Here is a 27474-nt window from a genome sequence, read left to right as displayed (position 1 = left end):
ATAGCTTTTTAATATAGTTTCATATCGGGAAGCATGATGCCTGCAGCTTTGTTCTTTTTCCTCAAGATTGCTTTGGCTATTTGGGTCTTCATGCTCTACTTTTTAGGGTTATTTGCTCTATTTCTGTGAAAAATGCCATGGGAACTTTATTGTTTTTAAGATTATATATGTATTTATTAGAAAGAGATAGCATGTGAGCACAAGCCAGGGGAGGAGTAGAGGGAGAAGACTCCCCATGAACACAGAGTCCAACTTGGGCTCCGTCCCAGGATCTTGAGATCATGACCTGAGCCGAAGTCAGACACTTAACTGACTGAGCCACCCAGACACCCTCCATGGAAATTTCAATAAGGACTACATTGAATCTATGGATGGCTTTGAGTATTATAGACATTTTAACAATACTAATTCTTCTAATTTATGAGCATTGAAAAGCTTTCCATGTATTTGTCTTCAATTTCTTTCATCAGTGTCTTATAATTTTCAGTGTACACGTCTTTCACTTCCTTGGTTAGATTTATTTTTATTTTCTTAAGATCTTATTTTATGTTTTAAGTAATCTCTACACCCAACATGGGGCTCAAATTCACAACCCTAAGGCAAAGAGTTGCATGCTGTACTAACTGAGCCAGCCAGACATCCCTCCTCCACGAAATTTAGTGCTAAGCATTTAATTCTTTTGGATGCTATTGCACATGGGAGTGTTTTATTAATTTCTCTTTGTGATAGCTCAATAGTGTATAGAAACTGATTTTTGCATATTGATTTTATATCCTTCAACTTTACTGAATTTATTCTAACGGTTTTTGGGTGGAGTCTTTAAGGTCCTATATATAATCTCATTTGCAAATAGAGACAGTTTTATGTCTTCCTTTCTGATTTGGATGCCTTTTATTTTTTTCCTGATTGCTCTGGCTAGGACTTCCAATTCTATTTTCTATAAAAGTGTCAATAATGAACATTGTGTATCCTTCCTGATTTTAGAGGCAATGCTTTAATCTTTTCACCACCGAGTTTGTTAGCTATGGGCTTGTCATATATGGCCTATATTATGTTGAGGTATATTCCTTCTATACCCATTTCATTGGGAGTTTTTACCATTTTACCATGAAAGGATATTGAATTTTGTTAAATGATGTTTCTGTATCTACTGAGATGATTATATGATTTTTATCCTTTTGTGAATGTAATATATCACATTGATAGATTTGCAGAGTTTGAACCATCCTTTGGAATAATCCTTTGGAATAAACCTCACTTGGTCATGATGTATGATCCTCTTAATGTATCATTTTATTTGGTTTGCTAATATTTTGTTGGGGATTTTTGCATCTAAATGCATCATAGATATTGTCCTATAAATTCTTTTTCTTGTAATGTCCTTGTCTGTTTTTGGTATCAAGGTAATACTGGCCTCATAAACTGAATTTGGAAGTGCTCTCCTCTTCTACACTTGGAAAGGTTGAGAAGGATTGATATTAGATCTTCTTTAAATGTTTGGTGGAATTCACCAGGGAATCCATCTGGCCCTGGGCTTTTCTTTCTTTCCTGGGTGTTTTTTTTTTTTTTTTAAATTTGACAGAGAGATCACAAGCAGGCAGAGAGGCAGGCAGAGAGAGAGGAGGAAGCAGGCTCCCCGAGAGAGCAGAGAGCCTGATGCGGGGCTCAATCCCAGGACTCCGAGATCATGACCTGAGCCGAAGGCAGCGGCTTAACCCACTGAGCCACCCAGGCAACCCTCCTGGGTGGTTTTTGATTACTGATTCAAACCCTTTATCAGTTTATATTTTCTATTTCTTCATGTTTCAATCTTGGTAGGTTGTAGGAATTTATCCACTCCTAGTGGATCATAGTAGTCTCTAAAGATCCTTTGTATTTCTGCATTATCAATTGTAATGTCTCTTCTTTCATTTCTAATATATTCTTCTTAGTTTTCTCTTCATTATTTAATCTAAAGAAAGACTAAAGTCTATCTTTTTAAATTTTTTTTAAAGAGTTTATTTATTTGACAGAGATGACAAGTAGGCAGAAAGAGAGGAAGGGAAGAAGGCTCCCAGCTGGGCAGAGAGCCCAATGTGGGGCTCGATCCCAGGTCCCTGGGATCATGACCTGAGCCAAAGGCAGAGGCTTAACCCACTGAGCCACCCAGGCACCCCAAGTCTATCTTTTTTTTAAAAACCAGCTCTTAAACTTATAAGTCAGTCAAAGAAAGACAGATATCGCATGATTTCACTCAGATGTGGAATATAAGAAACAAAACAAATGAGCAAAGGGGGGGGGAAGAGAAAGAGAGGGAGGCAAACCAAGAAATGGACTCCTAACTATAGAGAACAAATTGATGGCTATCAGAAGGGAGGTCAGTATGGGGATGGGTTAAATGAGTGATGGGGTTAAGGAGTGTAGTTTTCATGATGAGCACTAGGTGTTATATCAAAGTGTTGAATCACTATATTGTACACCTGAAACTAATATTGCACTGTATGTGCAATATTACTGAAATTTAAATAAAAACTTACTGGAATTTAAAAACTTTTTTGAAAAAGGTATCTCTTAGTTTCATTGTCCTTTATTGTTTTTTTGAATCTACATTTCATTGATTTCCATTCATAGTTGATATTTCCTTTCTTCTACTAACTGTGGACTTAGTTTTTTTTTTTTTTCTTTCTCTTTTTCTAGTTCCATGAGAGGCAAAGTTAGGTTGTGACTTTTTTTCCTAATATAGGTGTTTATAACATTCCCTCTTTTTTTTTTTTTTTTAAGATTTTATTTATTTGAGAGAGAGCACATGTGAGCATGAGCTGGGGGTGGGCCAGGGGAAGAGACAGAGGGAGAGGGAAAAGCAGACTCCCTGCTGAGCTTGGAACCTAACATGTGATCTATCTTGGAAAATGTTCCAAGTGCACTTGAAAAGAATGTGTAGTCTGCTATTTTTGGCTGAAATGTTTTGAGTCCATCTGGTCTAGTCTCAAGTCCATCTGGTGTAGTGTGTTGTTCAAGACTACTATTTCCTTATTTCCTGTCTGGATGACCTATCCATTGATGTAAGTATGGTGTTAAAGTATCATTATTGTATTACTATCAGTCTTTCCTTTTATGACTGTTAATATTTGCTTTATATATTTAGGTGGTCCTATATATGGTGCATAGGTATTTATAATTGTTATATCCTCTTGTTGGGTTGATTCCTTTATCATTATATAATGCCCTTCTTTGTCTCTTGTTACAGTCTTGGTTTTGAAGTCTATTATATCTGATATTAATATTGCTATCAGCCTTTTCCTTCTATTTGCATGGAATATCTTTTTCCATCCCTTCATTTTCATTTTGTAGGTAACATATAGATGAGTCTTGTTTTTTTGTAATCATTCCATTCCCCTATGTTTTTGATGGGAGGATTTAGAGCATTTCCATTTAAGGTAATTATTAGTAGGTATGTACTTTTTGCCATTTTGTTAATTGTTTTGATTGCTTATGGAGTTCTTGTCTATTCCTTTCCTATTCTCTTGCTCTCTTCCCTTATGATTGATGACTCCTTTGGTGTTCTTAGACTTTTTCTTTTTCTTTTCTTTTCTTTTTTTTTTTTTTTTTGCATATCTATTATAACTTTTTGGTTTGTGGTTACTATGAGGTTCATATATAACATCCTAAATATATAGCCGTCTATAATGTTAATGACCTCTTACATGAAAAAAAATTAATAAAAACAGTATGTTTTCACTCTCCCTTCCATGTTTTATTATGTATATAATGTCATATTTTTACATCTTTTTATTTTTGAATGCCTTAACTACTATTTTTAGATATAATCGAATTTACTACTTCTGTCTTTTGACCTTATACTAGCTTTGTAAGTGACTGATCTACCTTTGCTATGTGTTTATTTATTTAGTTTTATTAATTTTGTAATCTCTACACCCAGTGTAGGGCTTGAACTCATGACCTTGAGATCGAGAATCACGTGTTCTTCCCACTGAGCCAACCAGCCATCCTTTTTATTTGTTTATTTTTATCTGTGAAATTTTTTTCTTTCATAATTTTCTTCTACGTTATAGCCTTTCCTTTCCTCTTGAAAAGATAATCTCTGTAACTTTTCTTGTATGGCCAATTTAGTGGTAGTGAACTTTAACTTTTGTTTGCCTGAAAAATTCTTTATATCTTCTTCAGTTCTGAAAGATAACCTTGCCAGGTAGAATATTCTTGTTTGTAGAGTTTTTTTCCTTTCAGTTCTTTGAATGTATCCTGTCTTTCTCTTCTGGCCTGCAAAGTTTCTGCTGGAAAACCAGCTGTTACCTTATTAAGTCTTTCGTATTTTTTTTCTTCTTTTTGCTGTTCAGCTTGTTTGATTTCTATGACTCTGTTTTATTACCCTCTTTTATATTCTTCATTTCAGTAGTTGTACTATTCAGCTCTGATTGCTTCTTTTTTATATTTTCTATCTCTTTGTTGAAGTTCTCACTGTGTTCTTTCATTTTTCTCCCAAGCATGCTGAGCATATATATGACTATTAATTGGAAATCTGTCCTGTAAATTGCTTATTTCCATTTCATTTACTTCTTTATCTGTGGTTTTGTCCTGTTCATTTTGAACACATTCCTTTGTTTCCTCATTTTGTCTGACTTTCTGTGTTTGTTTTACTATACAGGGTAGATCAACCATGTCTCCTGGTCTTGAAGTTGTGGGCTTAGATAAATGGCATCTTTTGGGGTCCAGAAGCATAATCTCTCCTACTCACCAGGAGCTCCAGGGGTGTCCCTTGTGTGGGCTGCACGTGCCCTCCTGTTGCGGCTGGGCCACGATTGCTAGGTGGCTAACTGCAAGACTTAGCCATGACTGTTATGGGGACACTAGTGATATGTGGTTTGCCTCGCCCAACCCCCCCAGGTGAGAGCCTCTTTGGGGAAATGTTGGGGTGCCTGTCCCAGCCAAGGCTGCCCACTAGGTATGGCAGCAATGGTGCTGCTTTCTGGGGGCACCAGACCCAGCTAGATTGGTTACTGGCTGTGACACTACCAGAACCATTTGGGGAGGTACTGGACCTAACTGACCTATATACAAGCTCATTTTGGGAAGATACTGGCTTATAGTGAGCTACAGGGAGAGGGGAAAAGGAGGTGTCTGCTGATTCCCCCAGCCTCTGGGGAGGATCACAGTAACTCCTATATATGCGCTAAATTAAAAGCCTGGAAGAGGAGGGGGGAAAAGAAGCCTGACCCTTAGTAGCAGCTTTTATTTTATTATTTTTTAAGATTTTATTTATTTATTTGACAGAGAGATAGATATCACAAGTAGGCAGAGAAGAAGGCAGAGAGAAATCCCAACTTGGGGCTCAATTCCAGGACCCCAGGATCATGACCTGAGCCAAAGGCAGAGGCTTTAACCCACCCTCCCAGGTGCCCCCTGTAGCAGCTTTTAAAGTATGCAAATAGATCCCTTTCAGAGAAAGACTGGGTGATGGGTGAGGGGTTGCTTGGCTTTGTGCTAAGGCCTGGGGGATAGCTGCGTGAGTACTCATGTATCTGTTAAGAAACTCTCCATTGTTTGGGTACCTGGGTGGCTCAGTTGGTTAAGCAACTGCCTTTGGCTTAGGTCATGATCCTGGAGTCCTGGGTTCAAGTCCTGCATCAGGCTAACCCTGCTGAGCAGGGAGCTGCTTCTCCTGCTGACCTCTCTCCTCTCATGTTCTCTCTCTCTCAAATAAATAAATAAAACCTTAAAATATTTTTCTGCTTTGTTTGATGTAGTCTTGTGGGTCTCATGGATGTGAACCCCCACTGGCTCTCAGAGTTAGGCATTTTGGGGCCTGACCCTCAAGGGGGGAGTCCTAAAAATTTTGGCTGTAGATGTGGGGGTCCAAGCCCATTTCTCCTCAGAAAGAAGGTGGGAGTTGAGTTTCCTCATGATTTTATGTATCTCCTACTAGGAGTGAGGTTTATGGTGAGGTTTGACTCCTTTCTTACCTATTTTGATGTAGGATTTTTTTGTTCACCCAATGTGTAGGAGTTGCTTGGCTAGTTTCTGGATTTCTTTGAAAGGAAATTGGTCCATGTCTAGCAGTACATTTGGTGTGTTTTGGGAAGAAGGGAGTTCAGGAGCCTCCTGTGTCACCATCTTTGCAGCTGTTTGGGGATGCTCATCCCCAAGGGCTTTGCAGACAGAAAAAGGATAATATGCTGAAAAGGAGGGAGTGTTCAGAGAGCACCCACCCTCCAGGTTCCTCTGACATCTCATGCAGATCCCCTAACATTGACAGTGACCTTTAGTCGCCTCATTCTCCTATTTTACATTACACTCTGTTAAATTCATATTCTGAAAACTCCATTTTCTAATATGGATCTTTTGTTTTAAACATGTTTACAGTAGTCACTACTTATTGAGTGTTCACTATTGTAAGTATTCTTTATTTAATGTAATCTTCACAAGACTTTTTCAGTTCTGCACTGATGGTCCAAATCTGTAGTTGAGTAAGTGGAGTCTCATGGCAACCCTGCTGCATTTAACTGCAAATACCAGATTTTGTCTCACTTGCCTGTCATTCTCAAACTTGGGTACTGGTGGCGGAATGTAATGGGTTCCTCTCATTCATGTAGTAAAGAAGGTATACCTTCCAGGAGTATCAATTTACTCAAAGACTATGTGGGAGATCCATTACTTAATAAATCCTTCCATCCATAAATCTATTCAACTATTTTGTGTCCAGTGGGAAATAGGAATCTGGAGACACATTCTGTAGGGACCAAGACCCAGACATCCATACTTTTTAAAGATCCCTGGTTGATAGCCAAGGGCAGCAAGATTGAGAACCTCAGCTGGACATGATTTGGCCCCTCTTATGTCTCCCAACTTCACTCCTATTACTTTCCTCCCACTCACTCTGTTCCAGTCATTGTCTGGTCTTGCTTCATCTTGAACATATCAGGCATACTTAACGCCTCAGAGTCTTTGCTGTAGCTGTTCATTCTTTCTGAAACATTCTTCCCTTCTACAACCCCTTATCTTTCTTACCTCCTTCAAGCCTTTGCTCAGAACTTCACCTTATTTTAAATGAGGCTGACTCTGACTACTTGGTTTGCAACCTGTATTTTCCCTAGCATATTAGATTTTTATTTTTTTTTAAAGATTTACTTTATTTATTTGAGAGAGAGAGCGAGCAAGCATGAGTTGGGGAGGCAGAGGGAGAGGAAGAGGCAGATTTCCCACTGAACAGGGAATCCAATGTGGGGCTTGATCGCAGGACCCAGAGGTCATGACCTGAGCCGAAGGCAGATGCTTTAACCTACTGAGCCACCCAGGTGCCCCAGCATATTAGATTTTAAATTTAAGTTTATCGTTGATTATTTGTCTCCATGCTGGAATGTAAGCTCTATTTTGTGCATTTTTGGACTGTAAGCATCTAGAATCAATTTAGGAGAATTATCTTAAGTCTGTGCAAACTTTTTCTTTTTTCTTAGATTTTATTTATTTGAGAGCGAGCAAGCACAAGCGGGGGTAGGGACAGAGGGGGAGGGAGAAGCAGATTCCCCAGTGAACATGGAGTCCAACATGGATCCATCCCAGGACCCTGAGATCACGACCTGAGCCGAAGTCAGACACTTAACTAAGTTACTCAGGCACCCCTAGACTTTGCAAACTATTAATGTCATGTTGAGCTGTGCCAGAATGACAGCCATTAGACATATATGGCTACTGAACATTTGAATTGTGGTTAGTATAAATTGAGATGAGTTCTAAAACACATGATAGATTTTTAAGATTTAGTTAAAAAAAAAATATATATATATATATATTTTTTTTTTTAAAGACTGATTACATTTTGAAGTATTTTGGATATATTAGATTGAATATGTCGTTAACTTCACCTTTTCAATGTGACTGCTAGAAAAATGAAAATTACATAAGGGGGCTTATATTTGACAGCACTGATTCATAATTGATTAGGGCTCAGATACCTTACAACTGTTTTTTGCTTCGCCTTGTCAATATTAGCTAGCTTTGTATTCGAATCAACTATTTTATTTCAGCATTCTCCTTTTCATTGACAACATTAAAAAGTCTCATTTAAACAATTCTTATTTTATTATTCTGCTGGTTATCTTATTAATGAGCTAACTAGAGCTTTCCGTATGTGCTAGTTATATGAGCATTTTAACATTTTGAGAATTGATAGAATTCATTACATACCTCTTGAGTAAATGAGGCATTAATCTCTGCAAGTCTTTAAGTAGGGATAACAGAGGAATGTATTGAAATAAAAAAATCACCAGATAGGGGCGTTTGGGTAGCTCAGTCTGTTAAGCGTCCAACTCTTGATTTCTGCTCGGGTCTTGATCTCAGGGTATTGAGTTCAAGCCCTGTGCTGGGCTCTATGCTGGGTGTGGAGCCTATTTTAAAAAATAAAGAAAGAAAAGGAAGAAAAGAAAAGAAAGAAATCATCAGGAATTGGAGATCCAAAGGTAAATTGAGATTCTTGTGATCTCTCCAAGTGAAGATGTTCCTCTCACAAGTTGCCCTGTGATCAGAAAGATTAAGAACTTTGCACAAATCCATGGCCTGAATCAAAGTCAGGGTATCCCCTTCACAATAAAGGTTAGGAGCTTTTCAGATTGTTTTTATTTATTTTTTACTTTGTCAACATATTAGTATGTGGGTTTTAAAAAATTTTTTTATTAATATATAATGTGTTATTTGCCCAAGGGGTTCAGATCTGTGAATCACCATTCTTACACATTTCACAGCACCCACCATAGCACATACCCACCCCAATGTCCATCACCCAGCCACCCTATCCCTCCTCCCCCACCCCCAATAGCCCTCAGTTTGTTTCCTGAGATTAAGAGTCTCTTATGGTTTATCTCCCTCCCTGGTCACTTCTTGTCTCATTTTCCCCCTCCCTACCCTCCATGACCCCCCACCTTGCCTCTGAAGTTCCTCAGATTGCTTTTAATTAGCTCATAGGATTTTTACAACATTGGGAAACAGTGGGATGTGTTTCTTCATGGAGTTTTAGGCTCCATAATAAAAATAATTTTAGAAGCTGGGTTTCAAGACCCCTGAGCATTGGTCTTTCAACTATACCCTTTTGGTAGCTCTAAGCTTGAGGACAGAAGCCAAGACAGGATTGTACCTCAAAATCCCCACCTAGACATTTTAGTACCACTTCAAATACTCATGGTTCTGCTATACCTAAAACAAACCACTTCATTTACCTACTATGGTTGAGCCAACTTTTAAATGTTTATTTTATTATTACTTTTACATTTTTATTTCTTCCTGAACTGTAGTTGACACGTTACATTAATTTCAGGTGTACCACATAATGATTTCACAAGCTTACAAGCTTACGTGTTATGTTATGCTCACTGCAAATGTAGCTACCATGTATCACCATGTAATGTTATTACAATGCCATTGACCATATTCCCTATGCTGTAGCTTTTATCCCCATGAGTTATTCCATCTATAACTGGAAGCATGCATCTCCCACTCGCCTTCACCCATTTTTGCCCACATCCCTACCCACTCACCTCTAGCAGCCACCAGTTCTCTGTATTTAGAGGCCTATTTCTGCTTTCTGGTTGTTTGCTTATTCGTGTGTTTTTTAGATTCCACATATAAGTAAAATCATATGGTATTTGTCTCTCTCTGACTTATTTCTGTTGACATAACACCCTCTAGTTTCATCTACATTGTCACAAATAGCAAGATCTCATTATTTTTTATGGCTGAGTGATATTCTATTGGATGTATAGAACATCTTCTTTATCCATTCCTCTTACTGTTGAACACTTGGGTTGTCTCCATATCTCAGCTATTGTAAATAATGCTGTGATAATCATAGGGGTGCATATATCTTTCTGAATAAATCTTTTCATTTTCTTTGGGTAAATACCCAGTAGTGGAATTACTGGTTCATATGGTATTTCAATTTTTAATTTTTTGAGGAAATTCCATATTGTTTTTCACAGTGGCGGTACCAATTTACATCCCCGCCAATAGTGCATGAGGGTTGCTTTTCTTCCAGATCCTTGCCAACACTTGTTATTTCTTGTCTTTTTGATTCAAGCCATTCTGACAGGTGTGAGGTGATATCTCACGGTGGTTGGGATTTGCATTTCCCTAATGATTAGTGATGTTGAGCATCTGAGTGATTTGTCTGTTGGCCATCTTAATGTCTTTTTTTTTTTTTTTTTCCATCTATATGTCTTTTTTGGAAAATATATATTCAGGTCCTCTGCCCATTTTTAAATTGGATTATTTGGGTTTTTGGTGTTGAGTTGCGTAGGTTCTTTATAGAATTTGGTTACTAACCCTTTATTGGATATGTCATTTATAAGTATCTTCTCTCATTTAGCAGGTTGACTTTTTGTTTTGTTGATGGTTCCCTTGGCTGTGCAAAAATCTTTTATTTTGATGGAGTGCCAATAGTTGATTTTTAATTTTGTTTCCCTTGCTTGAATAGGCATATTTATAAAAATGTTGCTAAAGCTGATGTCAAAGAGATTACCACCTATGTTTTTTTCTAGGAGTTTTATAGTTTCAGGTTTCACATTTAGGTTTTTATCTATTTTGAGTTTATTTTTGTGTACAGTGAAGAAAGTGGTCCAGTTTCAATTTTTTGCATGTAGCTGTCCAGTTTTCCTGGCACCATTTATTGAAGAGATTATGCTTTTCCCATTGCATATTCTTGACTCTTTTGCCATAGATTAATTGACCATATAATGGCAGGGTTATTTCTTGGCTCACTATTCTGTATTGTTGATCTATGTGTATATTTTTGTGTCCGTACCATACTATTTTGATTACTACAGCTTTGTTTTATATCTTGAAATCTGGAATTGTGATATCTCTAGTTTGATTCTTCTTTCTCAAAATTGCTTTGACTGTTTGAGGTCTTTTATGGTTCCATACAAACTTGAGGATTCAGTTCTGTAAAAAAATGTTGGTATTTTGATAGAGCATGCATTGAATCTGTAGATTGCTTGGATAGTAGAGACATTTTAATGACATTGATTCATTTAATCCATTGTAACAATATTTTTCCAGTCCATTAGAACAGAATATTTTTCCTTTTGTTTGTGTCATTCTCAATTTCTCTCATCAATGTTCTACAGGTTTTCAGAGTACAGGGCTTTCTCCTCCTTGGTTGAATTTATTCCTGGGTTTTTGTTTTTGTTTTGTTTTTTTTTTTGTGTGTGTGTGCTATTACAAATGGGCTAGTTTTCTTAATTTCTCTTTCTGTGGCATCATTACTAGTGTATAGAAATGCAATAGATTTTTCTATTTTGTTTCCTGCAGCTTTATGAAAAGTCATCTGTCCAACCTAATAATTTCTGGTGGATGTGTTAGGATTTTCTTTTTTCTTTTCTTTTTCTTTCATTGTTTCTTTCTCTCATTCATTCATTCATTCTTTCTTTCTTTCTTTCTTTCTTTCAAGATTTTATTTATTTATTTGACTGAGGTCACAAGTAGGCAGAGAGGCAGGCAGAGAGAGAGGAAGGGAAGCAGGCTACCCGCCAAGCAGAGAGCCCCATGTGGGGCTTGATCCCAGAACCCTGGGATCATGACCAGAGCTGAAGGCAGAGGCTTTAACCCACTGAGCCACCCAGGCACCCCTCTTTTTCTTTTTTTGAAAGATTTTGAGAGAGTGAGAGAGAGGAAGCATGAGTAGGAGGGAGTAGCAGAGGGGAAGGAGAAGCAGACTGTCCTCCTGACAAGGGAGCCCAATATGGGGCTCGATCCCAGGACTCCAGGGTCATGACCTGAGTGGAAGGCAGATGCTTAACTGACTGAGCTACCCAGGCACCCCTGGGATTTTCTATATATAATATCATGTCATAGGCAAATAGTGCAAGTTTTACTTCTTCCTTACCAATTTAGATGCCTTTTGTTTCTTTTTCTTTTTCTGATTACAGCAGCTAGGACTTCCAGTACCATGCTGAATAAAAGTGGTGAGAGTGAACATCCCTATCTTATTCCTGATCTTAGAAAGCTTTGTTTTTCACCATTGAGTATGATGTTAGCTGTAAGTTTTTCATATATGACCTTTATTATGTTGAGGTATGTTCTCTACAAACGCACTTTGTTAAGAATTTTTATCATGAACAGATTTTTATTTTTGTCAGATATTTTTGCATCTGGTGAGATGATCCTATGGTTTTTATCCTTCATTTTGTTAATGTGGTATGTTAAGTTGGTTGATTTGTGAATATTGAACCATCCTTGCATCCTTGGAATAAATGATCCTTTGAATGTATTGTTGAATTTGGTTTGTTAATATTCTGTTGAGGATTTTTGCATTTCTGTTCATCAGGGATATTGTAGTTTTCTATTTATGTACTGTGTCTGGTTTTGGTATTGGGGTAATGCTGGCCTCATAGAATGTATTTGGAAGCTTTCCTTCCTCTTCTATTTTCTAGAATAGTCTGAGTTTATAGTTTATAGCTATGAACTCTATTTTTAAAAATTCTGTTTATTTATTTGATGGAGAGAATACAGCAGGGAGAGCAACAGGCAGAGGGAGAGGGAGAAGGAGGCTTGCTGAGCAGGTGGCTCAAGGCAGGCAGGGCTCGATCCCAGGACCCTGGGATCATGACCTGAGCCTCTCAGGCACCCCTAACTCTTCTTTAAATGTTTGGTAGAATTCACCTGTGAATCCATCTGCCCTGGACTTTTGTTTGTTAGTAGTTTGATTAGTGATTCAATTTGTTACTAGGAATCATTCTGTTCAGATTTTCTATTTCTTTCTCATTCAGATGGAAGACAGTGTGTTTCTAGGAATTTATTAATTTCTTCTAGGTTGTCCAGTTTGATGGCATATGATTTTTCATAAGAATATTTTATTTTTTTGTAAGAATCTTTCATAAAAATCTTTTTCTTAAAAATCTCTTATAATTCTTTGTACTTCTGTGGTATTGATTGTTACTTCTCCTTCATTTCTGATTTTAGTTATTTGTGTTCTTTTTTTTCTCAATGTACCTATTTCTATGTTTATTAATTTTATCTTTTCAAATTAGCTCTTGGTTTCACTGATATTTTCTGATGTTTGTTTAGTCTCTATTTCATTTATTCATGTTTTGATCTATATCACTTCCTTTCTTGTACTCCCCTTGGGCTTTGTTTTCTTTTTCTAGTTTTTTCTAGTTTTCTAGTTTCTAGTAAGGTTAAATTGCTTTGAGATTTTTGTTTCTTGAGGTAGACCTGTATTTCTATAAATATTCCTCTTAGAACTGTTCTTGCTGCATCCTCAAACTTTTGGACTGTTGTATTTTCGTTCTCATTTGTCTCCATGTATTTTTTGGTCTCCCCTTTGATTTCTTGGTTGATCAATTTATTGTTTAGTAGCATCTTGCTTAGATGGCATGTGTTTGTGTTTTTTCCAGGTTTTTTTTCTTAGAATTGATTTCTAGTTTTATACTGTTGTCTTTGGAAAAGATGAATGATAGGATTTCAGTCTCCTTAAGGTGTTCCGTGAAAGGGAGGTATATGTAAAATGACCTCTAAAGGCTAAAGGAGATGAAGACTGAAGAAGTCTGACAAATCCAGAGTGATGAAATATGGTTTATTAAGGGGACTTATGGACAGGAGCAGGTCTTCGATGGCGGCAAGACAAGTAGATCTCTGTAACCTCACCTCCCTTAACAGCCCTAGAGTCTGGGAGTACATGCTGGGGAAACACCGCACCAGAGAATGTTTAAGAATAGATGTGTATCATAGTCTTATCTCTGGAGCCGATCAAGGACATTATGCCTTGATCTGGGTGTGGTGAAACAAAAAGAATCAGGGTGGAGGGAGCTGTATTTGAGATTTCTGGTCACAGAAAGTTCCCTGTGGTAGATTTGTCTCAGGTGGCATTAGTGTGGTTCACATATAAATTTTTTGAGACTTATTTTGTGGTCTAACATGATCTATCCAGGAGAATGTCCATATGTACTTGAAAAGAATGTATATTGTGTTGTTTTGGGATGGAATGTTCTATATATATATATGTTATGTCCATTTGGTCTAATGTGTCACTCAAAGACCATTTCCTTATTGATTTTCTTCCTGGCAAATCTCTCCATTGTTTTGTGGAGTGTTAAAATCCTGTACTACTATTTTATTACTGTCAATTTCTCTCTTTACGTCTGTTAACTTTTGCTTTATGTATTTAGGTTCTCCCATGATGGGTGGATAGATATTTTTTGTTATGTCCTCTTGTTGGATTGTCCCTTTATCATTATGTAATGCCTTTGGTCCCTTTATCATTATGTAATGCATTATGTAATGTATTTTCTCTGATAGAAGTATTGCTACCTTGGCCTATTTTTTTCCCTGCTTTCACGTGTATGGAGTATCTTTTTTCATCCCTTCACTTTCCATGTGTTTGTGTCTTTAGGTCTAAAGTGGGTCTTTTGTAGGTAGCATGTAGATGGGTCCTGCTTTTAAAAATCCATTCTCCACTCTGTCTTTTGAATGAAACATTTAGACCAATTACATTTAAAGTAATTATCACTGCATATATACTTATTGGTGTTTTGTTGACATCTTCTGGGTGTTTTTGTAGTTCTCGCTCTTCCTTTTCCCTCCCTTTGTAATTGATGGCTTTCTGCAGTGTCATGCCTGGCTTTTTTGTGTGTATGTGTGTGTGCGTGTATAACTTTTTTTTTTTGTCTATTATTAGTTTTGGGTTACCATAAGGTTCATACATAACATTTTAAGTACATAGCAGTCTTCATTAAGTTCGTAGCTATTTAAATTCAAACATATTCTAAATTTTTTTTTTACTCACCTCTCTATATTTTATATGTATGTTGTCATATTTTCTTTTTATTCATATTTTTATTATGTCTAAGTATGGAGAGTCCCTTTGACATTTCTTATAAAGCCAATTTAGTGGTGATGAACTCTTTTGACTTTTGTTTGCCTGAGAAACTCTATCTCAACCCTTCAGTTCTGAATCTTGCCAGGTCAAATATTCCCAGTTATCTTGGTTATATAAGTTTTTTCCTCCCAGCACTTTGAATGTTATCATTCTACTCCCTTTTGGCCTGAAAAGTTTCTGCTGAAAGATTAGCAGATAGTTTTATGGGGTTCCCTTTGCATGTAACATTTTCCTTCTTACTGCTTTAAAATTTCTCTTTATCTTTAATCACTGACATTTTAATTGTTATGTGTTGTAGTGTGGATCTCCTTGGATTCATCTTGTTTGGAACTCTGTTTCCTGAACAAGATGTCTTTTCTTACCTAAGGTTAGTGAAATTTTCAGCTATAATTTATTAAGTTAGTTTTCTCCTTTTTCTCTTTCTTCTGTTTCTGGGATTTCTTTCTTCTGTGTCTGGGATCACAAACATGTGAATGTTTGTTCTCTCAGTGTTGTCCAAGAAATCACTTAACATATCTGTTATGCATCTGTTAATCTACTGTTGATTCCCTCCAGTGTACTTTTCACTCAGTTTTTTTATTCTTCAGCTCCGATTCTTTTCTATATTTTCTCTTTGTTGAAGCTCCTATTGAATTCTACCACTCTTTTCTCCACTCCAGCAAGCATCTTTAAGATCACTTAACTCTTTTTCAGGCATATTGCTTATCTGATTCATTTAGTTTTTTGTGAGGTTTTGTTCTGTTGTTTGGAGCGTATTTCTGTCTCTCCATTTGAGCTTTCTGTGTTCGTTTCTGTGAATTAAGTGCAACAGTTCCCCTAAACTTCAAAGAATGGTCTTGTGTATGGTCGTCCGTAGACTGTGTGCGCCGGAAGGCTTTTACTGGCTGGCTAGAGCTGTGGCTGTTGTGGACTGAGTCTTGGAGCACTCTGTGCTGGGGCTTCCCTAGGGGGATGGCTGGAGCTGAAGTGGGCATGGGATGAACTGGTCCTGACACTCTCTGCTTAGTGAATTCTCTGGCAGGACAGCTGAAGCTTAAATGTGTTTAAGCTAGGGAGTTCTAGGGCTCTCTGCACAAAAGTTCCCCGGTCAGGACAGGTTAAAGCCAAAAAGTGGGTACTAGCTGAGGGGCCCAAGGCTCTATGTGCAGAGGGCACATTGGCAGGCTAGCTGTAACCGAAGTGGGTGTAAGCCAGAGTGTTCTGGGGCTCTCTGTGCAGAGGGTGCCTTTGCAGTGTAGCTGGAGGGGGCTTTGGGGTCATCTGTACAGGGGGCACCCTGGCATGATGTAGCTAAAATGGGCATGAGTCATGGTGATCGTGGGACTCTGTGCAGAGGATGTCTTGGAAGGACAGCTTAAGCTGAAGTGGGTGCATGCTGGCATGTCCTGGGATCCTCCTGGGATCCTCAGCGCAAGGAGTGCCATGGTGGGGCCGCTGGAGCTGAGGCTGTTAGGGGCCCAGATTTCCTGGGATGTTTTGCACAGGGGGCACCCTGGCAGGGTGGCTGGAATCAAGGTGGGCATGGGCTGGGGGTTCCTGAGGTGCTCTGCACAGAGGGTAATCTGGTAAGGCAGCTGGAGTGACTGGGAGGTCCCAGAGTGCTCTTTGCTGCCGCTTCCCGAGAAGGGGCCTGAAGCCCAAGTCATGATCAGGCGTATCCTCATGTGTGCCACCCCTGGGTGTGTTGGTGAGTTGGCTGGGGTTGGTGCAGACTAGGGGGCTCTGCTCACTGAGGTGGCTAAGCTGGCTAGGGCACCCAGACCCTACCTCCTGACCACCCTATCAAAGTGTAGGGCAAATGTAAACCATGAAGCCATGGTGCTTTCCAATCTGACTTCAGTTACAGCAGCTCCCCTGCTGTTCTGTGGAGTTCTAGAGCTGTTTTTTTTTTTTTTTTTTTTTTTTAAGATTGATTTATTTGAGAGAGAGAGAGTAAACAGGAGAAGCTGAGCAGGAGCCGGATGCGGGACTTGACCCCAGGGCACCAGGATCAGGACCTGAGCTGAAGGCAGAGGCTTAACCCAAGGAGTGACCCAGGTATCCCATAAGCTTTACTATATCGTAAGCATTAAGTCTTAGTGTCTTAAGGCGCTCGGTTTGGAGTAAGATAAGGCTTAAAGGCCCAGGAAGGTACATTCTCAGTTGCTGAATGCCCCAGCTTGCAGTAGGCTTCTCAGACCCAGAAATTTCCAGTACATGCTCACTGGCTACACTGACAGGCACGTCATAATTTGTGGGTACTTGGCAGTTATAGGGATAGATCTGTACCCCCAAGATTCCTCAGGACCAGCCATTTGTTACTTCCATTGTAATCTTAGATCTGTACCTTTGATGATGTGTATTAGAACATACTATCAAAGTTTCAGATCACGTGGCTCTTCTTTAAAAGCTATACCAGTCTTTCTTTTTTTAACCTAAGACTTCTTGGAAAAATTCACTTACTATCTGTATGGACAATTACTCTAGATATGGCAAACAACGGATGACGCCTCGTTAACATTTTCCTGGGGGAACACCATCAACCAACTTCTCAACAGTCCAAAATTTACAGCTTATACCACAACTTTTATTAGAAAAGTTATACATAACATAGCATCAACTATTTTCAAGAACAATATTAAACCCGATAAGCAACAAAACCAGACTAACAAAATGTGTTAACAAGAAACTAATGACCTTTCTATAATCAAACATTCAATTATCTACAAATAACTTTTTACAAAGGGAGAAAAATCCATGGTTTACAGGCACATATTGAAAATAAAGCTGCAATAGTAATTTTATACACTTACCATTCTCAAGAAACTGAATCACCAAAACAGTAATTACGAGTTCACTAATTTAAAACACTTCACATAATTTAAAATTACTGGGTATACACTGAAGTCTGAGTTTCAAAAGTGATTTTTTTTTTCCCACAAAAGTGCCAACACTTAAGCTAGAACTTTCAGTGTGTGAGTAATTTTGCCCTAAAAAGTTAAGACATGTTCTGATAATCATAACAGTCACATAATTTCTGGTGCTACCTGGTCTGTTAATAATAAAGCCTTTATTTGGGTGCTTTTCTTAAATTATAGGAAACTGGATATAGGATTGCTGTTGCAAAGCCATTAAAATAGTTTCAAACACAGGAGTGTGCAGCATTGGGAAAAGATCAGTACTAAAACTTATAATAAATATCAGAGAAGCCATTAGTTATTAACAGCATTGTCTGCTTAAGGGTTAAGTCAACCAGGTGTCTCATTTCCCATCAGTCTGTCCTTTTAGTTGGCAGAGCAATTTCCATTTTCATGATCTGAGTACTCAAATATATCCAAACATCTTTTTAAAACTTTGATTTAGAGCTTCTGTAAAGTTATAAACGTTTTTATATTCTACTCTAAAAAGTCTACTTCTGCTCATTTTAGAGCGTCCTAAAACAAAACAACAGATTTTAGGATAGTCAGGTTCATTAAAAAGTTTCAAATGGAATGACTTACCAAAGAATATTTTAAACCAAGGCCTATCATTCTGTAGCTGAAGGGGTTTAGTTGACAGCACAGTTTCACACACCCTCTTGGTCATTACGGAATTACACTTTAAAATAGTATCTCAAGAGGACAGTCTGTTTTGGGCACCATCCCCCAAACAGCTGTTAACAAGACTGCCAGTGTTACTAGTGGGAAAAGACGACTTATTTCTCTCAAAGACTCACACTTAATTGTCAAACTTTTTTTCCCTGACATGTTTTCCTTTCCAATGCGGTGATGGAGAACTATGATAAAAATCCTGATTTTCAACTGCTACTCGACATTTACATGCGCCAATATTGCACACATCTGTTCTCAACTGTTAAAATGATCTTCCAGGTCCTTGGGTGTGCCTGTTTTCTCCATCAGAACACAAACACATCCATATAAGCAGTTTCCCTTAAAGATGAAATTGATAAAATACTGGAAAAAAATGAAGAAGAAGGCAGAGACTTTGTACAGACAAAAATCTAAATTTCCTCAAAGGGTTTTGTGTGCCCTACACATGGGGGCGATTCGTATACACTAGTGAAATGCACACTAGCTATAATGCTTCTAGCTGCTCATATAATGTGGAACCTTGGTCCAGGCGTTGCAATGATGTCACTGTATGGTTCTTCCTGCGTCAGCTCAATAGCTTGCTGCTTTTTAAGAACCAAGAAGCTGTAGAATTTCGCTGCAGCTTGCTTTCTGTTTGTGTTTCGACATAACTCAAGCAAACTGATGGATTCAGCTCCAGTTTTAGCAAGAGCTCGCTGAAATAAAACCAAAGGAAGAATGAAATCAAAGTAATCTCACAGTAGTAAAGTGGTAATTTTAAAAAGGTGCCAATTTTGGATACCAGAAGAAGTACACTGTATATTCTGCTGGGAGTGGACTTTTTGAACAGTCTGAAGGTAATGGGGCAAAGTATATTACGGCTTATCTAAAATCAAAGATCCAAGGAATAACATTCCTACAAAAGTGATAGTAATAGTAAAACTGAACACATACAGTTCTAAAATTTCAGCTTATTTTAAAAATCCAACTATCCTTTAACTCTATTTTGGGAAACCCTGAACAACTTGCCTGGTATATCAGATGCTCAAAATATTTCATCTGTATGACTTGACAAATTTAATGATTCAACATATTAAATATGTTCAATGAAAACCAAGATGTAGACACACAAAGGTGTCCTATAAACCACCACAACTTCCCTTTGCAGCATAACCACAGCAAAGTATTCACCTGGATGCTCTCCAGGCTTACTCTGGGCCTACCAATTTATGTGTTAAAATACACAGTGCTGGGAAAGTAGGCTTTCTGGTCTCAGCATGTCGCTATTTTTTTAAGGGAGTGATGCTAAGTCTTTGCTGAAGTCTCAGTCAGGACTGGTACACCTACCTGAAGCCCATGAAGCATCTGCTGAGTCCTTTTGTTCCATCTTCTTTCTTCTTGATCCTGATCACCTCCGGAAGCATCTTCATCCTGAAATGTTCCCAACACATAAAAAAGCTGACAAAAGCCGTCTATTGCAAAATGAACTATTGCCGTACGTCCTAAAACTTAAATTGTGTACTCTGAATAATAGAAAACTGTAAATCTCTTAGCACCCAGTACGAACTCTGAAGCTTGTCTTTATTAAATTACAGAAGAAAGTCTTCTGTATCGGCATGCAAACATTTGGCTGAATATATGATTCTATACTGTTCTATAAAGGATGTGTGTGGTCTATACCACATGGGCCCTGGACTACTGCTGGGTGATGAGCTATTGGTTACTGACTGGCCCCCGTTAAGGTAATTATGTTGGATATAAATCAACTTATGCCACTAAGCACACTGCTTATTTCCACTGAATGTATCTGTATTTTTTCTAGGAGCATGATTTTCTAGATGATTTATATTCTGGCAGATCCCAATCATTGAAAAGCTCAGATTAGCAGACGAGTATTAAGAGAAATGAGGTATAGGGGTGCCTGGGTAACTCAGCTGGTTAAGTACCTGCCTTTGGCCCTGGTCATGGTCCCAGAGTTCTGGGATCGAGTCCCACTCGGGCTCCCTGCTGAGCAGACTGTTGTCTTCTCCCTCTCTCTCTAATAACTAAAATCTCTTAAAGGGGGCGCTAGGGCGCCTGGGTGGCTCAGTGGGTTAAGCCACTGCCTTCGGCTCAGGTCATGATCTCAGGGTCCTGGGATCAAGTCCCGCATCGGGCTCTCTGCTCGGCAGGGAGCCTGCTTCCCTCTCTCTGCCTGCCTCTCTGTCTACTTGTGATCTCTCTCTGTCAAATCAATAAATAAATTCTTAAAAAAAAAAAAAAAAAGTAAATAAAGGGGGGGCTATAATCCATAATACTTGATTTTACTGAGCTGCCCAGCTCCCAGTGCCCTACAAGACTTGCCTTCTAAATGACTTTCTAAATTCTGAAGTTGGCATAGAGCAAGAGCTGAGATGTTTCCATACCGTGCTGGAACTACATGCCATATTTCAAAGAGCCAGGAGTTAAGGGATTCATACACAATAGAAAGCTTAACAATTTTAAAACTGATTCAACACTAAGTCTGAGATAATGGCATACCTTAGACTAGAGAAGCTCTGGGGCTAAATTTTGACTTTAAAAAAACCCATAGTATTCCAGTAATAAATGGCTGTAAAATCTATGGCTGCCATAATAAATTACGAATACAAATGGATACTAATGAAAATAGGTACCCAGTCCACAACCTTTAGTCTTAATAGAATTTTAAATAGATTCAATGCTTCCTAGAAAATATTTTAATGTTTTTACATTTAAATAAAGATCCTGAAAAAAGGAGGGCGGGGGAAGACCTTGAACAGCCAAATAAGGGCCCTGAAAAGGAAATCCATTGCAAAAGTGCCTTTATTTAAAAAAAATAAAAGCCATTCAAACCTTTACTCAATCTATTTTAGCCAAGTCACATCTCACCCCAGTCTAATGAAAACAAACCTCCTACCAATGGAAAATGGTGATCAGATTTCCAGGCACACAGTGAGATGTCAGACCAGAGGCAGATGCTAAAAAATCAGTATAAATTGGCCACCAAATAATAAAATCAGCTACAATCAAGAAGTCAACTAAGAAATCAGTGAAGGGGCACAGTCCTATGTCCTTCAAAAGCCCAGAAAGAAGCCAATGAGTTACAGCACAGCATAAAATTTGATGTTGTTAATAATGATCTAAATCATTAAGAATTTGGTTAAATTTTGTTTCTGTCTGAACATCTTTCATCACTGTGATGTTCAACATCAACTACTTGGCTCCACTATGAACGTAAAAGACAATGGGCTGAAGATCAGCGTTAAACCTGGGATGGCATTTATTCCTCAAGTCTCCTTGACAGTGTTTCCTTACCTCCTCCTCTTCATCATCTTCTTTCTCCTTCTCTTTCTCCTTCTCTTTCTCTGGCAGAAGTTCTAACTCCGGAATTAACTGACAGATGTTCGGAGGCTCCTCAGGGGGCAGCTCTACAGGGGGCATTTCCACCTGCTCTACCTGCTGGGGCTTACAGCAAGGGGAAGAAATACTGGGGTCATGCTGCCGTACCTTCTCACAATCAAAAACTGATTATATCTTGTTGTTCTTACAGAAGAATTTAATTAACAGAAGTGTTTTGTTCTTATACTTGAAGAAACCGAAGGGTTATAAAGTGTATGTGAGAAATTTGTAAATGACAAGAAAAAGTACAAACAGAAAAAAACACCCAAACTTTCTGTAGCAGCATTTTAGGAAAAACCACAGAACAGAACCAACCACTAACAATGCAAAAAGGCTTTAACATTAAATAGCTTGTACTGTCAACCATTACTGCCTGAAACTGCCCTAAGGCTATCACAACTAAGCTTGGGCTCTAAATCAGAGCCTAGGAGCTCTTATGGCAGCAAATAATAGGAATGAGGAGACCATTTTTCTGAGTCCATTTCTTGAATTCTTCCTTTCAGGCTTAATATAAACAGCTGAGAATGTTAAAAAACAAGTTCTTCCAGGACTGTGATACTGGAGTAACCTACTCATTACCTGTCCCCACCCCGATTCCTGAGCGCATACAAAAAGATGCTCTTTTGGACAATTCTACCACCAGAGGGCATAGAAAAAATAGTTCTTAAAATTACAGAAGAATCTTCAGCCTATACCTCTTGATGGAAGGCTGAACCAAGAGCCCAAGGTTATTCTAGAAATTTAAGATTGGGAAGCCTTACACCAGACCTTACTTCCTTTGTAGTTTAGTTTTCCGACCCTAAGTGAACTTCATGGTAGAAAGTCTGCATGAAGTAGCCTGATGTTGCTTTACCTTTTTTTTTTTTTAAGCAATTTGACAAGTATATTCTGATTAATCAGTAAGGTAGCCTAAAACTGTCTCATGTTGCAGGAACCTGCAACAGAATAGAGAGCTGGGGAATTGACCCACGCAATGGGGAAATCTTATTTCAATAATGGTTCTGGGAAAACTGGAACACTATTTTACACCATACATGAACATCAACCCAAAATGGATTAAAAACTTAAATGTAAGACCCGACACCATAAAACAACTAGGACAGGTAAGCTCCTCAAAATAAGTATTGGTAATGATTTTTGGATTTGACAGCGAAGGCAAGAGTAAAAAATAATAAGCAAGTGGGACGACATGGATAGACTCGGAAGGCAGTACAGGTGAAACAGAAGACAAATATATATGGTACCACTTACGCAGAATCTAAAAAAAAAACAAAACAAAACTCATAAAAGCAGAGTGCAGAAGTGGTTACTAGGGGTTAGAAAGATACTTCCATTTCTAAATTCTGGGGATCTAATACACCATATGGTGATTATAGTTAATACTATATCATATACTTGAAAGTTGCTAAGATCTTGAAGGTTCTCAACACAAGAAAAAAAAATGTAATATGTAAAGCGACAGATGTTATACACACACACACATTGTGAAATGATCCTACAATATCACATCATTATGTTGTACACCATAAACTAGTATGATGTTATATTTCATCTCATTAAGACTGGAGAAAAAATATTCCATCTTGCTGACAAGGAAAACCAGTATTTTTTTAAAAAGGAACGAGGTGGGGGCGCCTGGGTGGCTCAGTGGGTTAAAGTCTCTCTGCCTTCAGCTCAGGTCATGATCCCAGGGTCCTGGGATCGAGCCCCGCATCAGGCTCTCAGCTCGGCAGGTAGCCTGCTTCCCTTCCTCTCTCCTCTCTCCCTGCCTACTTGTGGTCCCCAGTCTGTCAAATAAATAAATAAAATCTTAAAAAAAACCAAACCAAACAAACAAACAAACTAGGTGTTAATTAAAAAGTGGGATAGTCTATGTTGTTATTTAACTCATGACATGCTTGAAGAAATTAATAGGTTCTTTATATTGTTTTTCATCGTTATCTAAAATTGTCAGATTCACCTTGAGCTAAAATGGAACCAAGTTTAGACTCAAGGATTCCACATTAGACAAGGATGGTCACATTAGGCCACCCTGAAACAAGACTAAGAAGGCTCAAACTCCTGGAATATCTTTTCTCCCTCAGGGCACAACTGTGTTCACATCCTTGGCTGCCATTATTTCTCTCCATACCTATTCCTTGTCAATTTTTTCCTCAACCAAAATATTTCAAAAGGGCTCCTTAAGATAATACTATTACAAGGGATGTAAAATTCTTGATGACTGATGTGCTTACTTACAGGGATCACAGGCTCTGGATCAATTTGTCCTGCTTTTCGCTTGACTCCCTGAGGAGGTGGTGGAGGCATGGCTGACTCATCCATGTTGGTCCTGCTGGTCTCCATCACGGACTCCTGGAGGCGGCTTGGCTCTTCCAAAATGGGCTCATCTGCAATTAGTCATATGAAGAGACATGAATTATATGGTCTTTAACAGTATTTCAGAATTTAATACTAATGCATTAAGACAAAAGTACTTTCTCTAATGAAGGAGGCCAAATAAAAATTTAACCTCTGCAAAGATTACTCAATTTGTAATAAAACACATAAAAGATGGAAAAGGGCAAAATTCTACCACCTGTAATCTAATGCAGGATAATCCTCTTAGCAGATTACTCAGCCAGTCCTAATCTTTAAACCTTTCCGAAAACAGAAAGCTACTTAACAAAGCAGTCAAATTACTTCCCTGTCTGAAAATTTGAGTATACTCCTTTGTTCCTGATTTCTCTTACTCTAGCAATATACAGGTAAAATCTTAAGCCAAATGCTCATTTAAACTTCCTCGGGGAACTCTTCCAATAGAACACACCGATAACATCACGCTGCTGGTGCTGCTGCTGCTGGTCCTCTCTGGGAACCTCTGGATTTTCAAATTCTTTGAGAAATTCATCCAAATTATCAGCCTCTCCTCCTTTCCTCCTTTTTCTAAGATCTTCTGGTACTAGTGGTGTAAGACAGCGTGTAAAGAGCTATTTAAAAAAAAAAAAAAAATCTCAATTATAAAAATAAATCACACTGAAGTCAAAAGTAAATGAAATTATCCACTGTCTTGTAACCTGAAGATAACATGAAAATTTTAAATTTCTTGCAGTTTATTTTCATATTCACACACTTAAAACTCCATCTAATGGAATCGTATGAAGTAGTTTTACATGTTTTTTCACTTAATGGTATGGAAATCTTGTTAACTACCACTTTTAATAATTAATGACTGCATAATATTCCAGAGTGGAGATACACTTATCTATATGTGTGTATATATCACATTTGATTCCATTTTTTTTAGTTTAATTGCAAGCAATGTAATGAAAATCTTCATAGAAATGGTTTTTTCCACATTTTGATGTACTTCCAATGAGATCAGTGAGTCAAAGAAATAGTTTAAAGACTTTCTTCCAAATGATTACTATTTATTAGAAGAACAATCATATAAAGTCTACAGTAGAATCCCGTTTCTATGCGTATTTCAACTTCAGAATAAAAAGCTCACAGACTGCTTTGCTCAGTTCTTCACTTCAGAACCTTGTTTTGAAATAGTCTGGAACTTAAAAGTGAGCAGAAAAGGGCTTATGGGTGAAAAATGATTCTCATAAAGCCAGAGAATTCTTTATTGTGGAAAAAAGGAGAACCACTTCACGGTTTAGCTTTCTAGAAAGCAAGATCTAAAGACTGCAGACTTGAAGCACAGTGTACACTAAGGCAATGGTAGAGTAATTCATTATAGAGAGGTTGAAAAGGGAGAATAAGTATTAAAAACTTCAATGGCTTTTAGTATAGAAAAAATTCCTTCTACATTTAAAAATACAGGTATCAGCAGGATCTTATACTGTGATTTAATTTAAAAAACGTGCCACACATAGTTGAAAATACCTGATCAAAAATGTCAAATATGTTTTAAGAGTTTAGTTTTAAAAAATGGCCAAATATATATAGAAAAAAAAAATTCTGCAAACTGTATTACCTTCAGTAGTCTGTTGTTCCATAAAGGCTGAGCAGGTAAGGAGAAGAGTTTTTCCACTCCCCCTGTCTCTTTCCACATCATCAATTTCTTGGTGGGTGGTGCCAGATCCAAAGTAGTAACAATATCAGAATAATCACTAAGTTGAGCTCTAATTGTCTTACTATCCAACTCTTTGACACTGTCAACAATCAGCTTCCTCTTCCTCTTGGCTTTTGTTTCTTTGACTGGAATGACAGAAGAAAATAAGGTCATTTTCCCATGAGGCCATCATGAAACCTAGAGACCTGGTCTCATTGTATCCCTACTTTTCTGTATACCTGGTAGAAAAGCTTTAAGAGGGGAGAGTCCGTTTTAACTGATGTTTCTGCAGTTCCATGTAGACTACAGGCGGGCATATAATAGGTACTCAATAAAAATCTGCTGAATTAATGAATAGATACAGACTTTGGGCAAAAATGAGTAAAATAATGTAAAAGCCAGTATGTTTTGCCCATGTAAGTTTATACTATAAATATAAAACATGTCACACTGATTCAGATTTGGGTTCAAGTCTGGGGTTTTATGACTTCTTACACCTGAGTGACCACTAAGAAAAATGAACTTCATCTTGCTTATCTCTTTATTTCCTTTTTACAAAGAAGTTGTAAAATACTTACGAAGTTCTCCATAAATGGTTGCAGTTACCATGATTTTTAGTGGAAAAGTTACAATTCATATATGACAGTTGGACAAGCAGATTAAGTGAAAAAAAGTCCACACCCCCTTAGATAGATGTGGAACTCCATCCTAGTTACTTATTGTATACTCCTTTCTAATCCTTACTAAAACTGCTAAGTAGGTAGCATTATCTCAATTTCTTTTTTTTTTCTTTCCAAGATTTTATTTATTTATTTGACAGAGATCACAAGTAGGCAGAGAGAGGAAGGGAAGCAGGCTCCCTGCCGAGCAGAGAACCTGACACGGGGCTTGATTCCAGGACCCTGGGATCATGACCCGAGCTGAGGGCAGAGGCTTTAATCCACTGAGCCACCCAGGCGCCCGGCATTGTCTCAATTTCTTAAGATACAAGAAGTTCCTCAAGATTTCATCCTGTCAGAAATGTTATATGCCCAAAGATTTTTCTGCATAAAATATTCAGGTAAAGACGTTATTCAGTGACAGCCTCTGCCCAACCCCTATCCTCCAGCTTCTGAGTTCCCATCCTTCTCTGAAAGTCAACGTTCTTAAAACGGCCACCAAAGTCTGATCATCCTATTTTAAACAGCGCAATGTATCCACCATCCTGCCTCATTTACCATTCCCTGTAATATCTGTCACATAATATGGTACATATTTACTTATACATGCTCCACTAATTAGTACTTAAGTTCCAGGAGGATAAAGACTTGTTCATTGTTATTTAGTTTCTAAATAGAGTAGGTGCCTAGCAAACACTTTTTATAAGCAAGAAGCCCAAGTCACAATTTCTAATAATCAAATTCTAGGAGAAAACCTAAAAAGTTAGTCTTGTTCTACTTAAAAGTATTAACTATATCTTGAATTACACTCTAATTTCAAGTATAACTGAAATATAAGTATTCTGTACCCATAAACCATCTAGAAATTTTAGTTTCACATCCAAATTACACATCTTGCTTCTTTCAGAGAAGCAGCAACCCAGTACGTTTTGCTAGGTCTAAAAGAATTATAACACTGATTTTAAAATCTATCAA

General features: G+C 37.9%; 1 protein-coding gene across 2 annotated transcripts in view; it reads right to left on the bottom strand.

Annotated features, from left to right (window-relative positions):
- Positions 1-27474, bottom strand: part of RAD21 (RAD21 cohesin complex component) — a 49954-nt gene that overhangs the window by 2639 nt on the left and 19841 nt on the right. The window contains exons 9-14 of one of the 2 annotated variants that reach the window (XM_047726260.1): positions 25763-25986; positions 24611-24770; positions 24043-24191; positions 21721-21870; positions 19753-19836; positions 17402-19121 (exon numbers count right to left, since the gene is read on the bottom strand). In XM_047726260.1, the coding sequence (XP_047582216.1) occupies positions 18930-19121; positions 19753-19836; positions 21721-21870; positions 24043-24191; positions 24611-24770; positions 25763-25986 (959 nt within the window). In that variant the 3' untranslated portion in view covers positions 17402-18929. Of the gene's footprint in view, positions 1-17401; positions 19122-19752; positions 19837-20675; positions 20828-21720; positions 21871-24042; positions 24192-24610; positions 24771-25762; positions 25987-27474 lie in introns of those variants that run through there. The other variant, XM_047726261.1, reaches the window with a different exon arrangement.

Source organism: Lutra lutra, chromosome 4 (genome assembly GCF_902655055.1).
Source record: "Lutra lutra chromosome 4, mLutLut1.2, whole genome shotgun sequence".
In the NCBI taxonomy this organism is placed as follows: Eukaryota; Metazoa; Chordata; class Mammalia; order Carnivora; family Mustelidae; genus Lutra; species Lutra lutra.
This window is presented reverse-complemented; position numbering and strand designations above follow the sequence as displayed.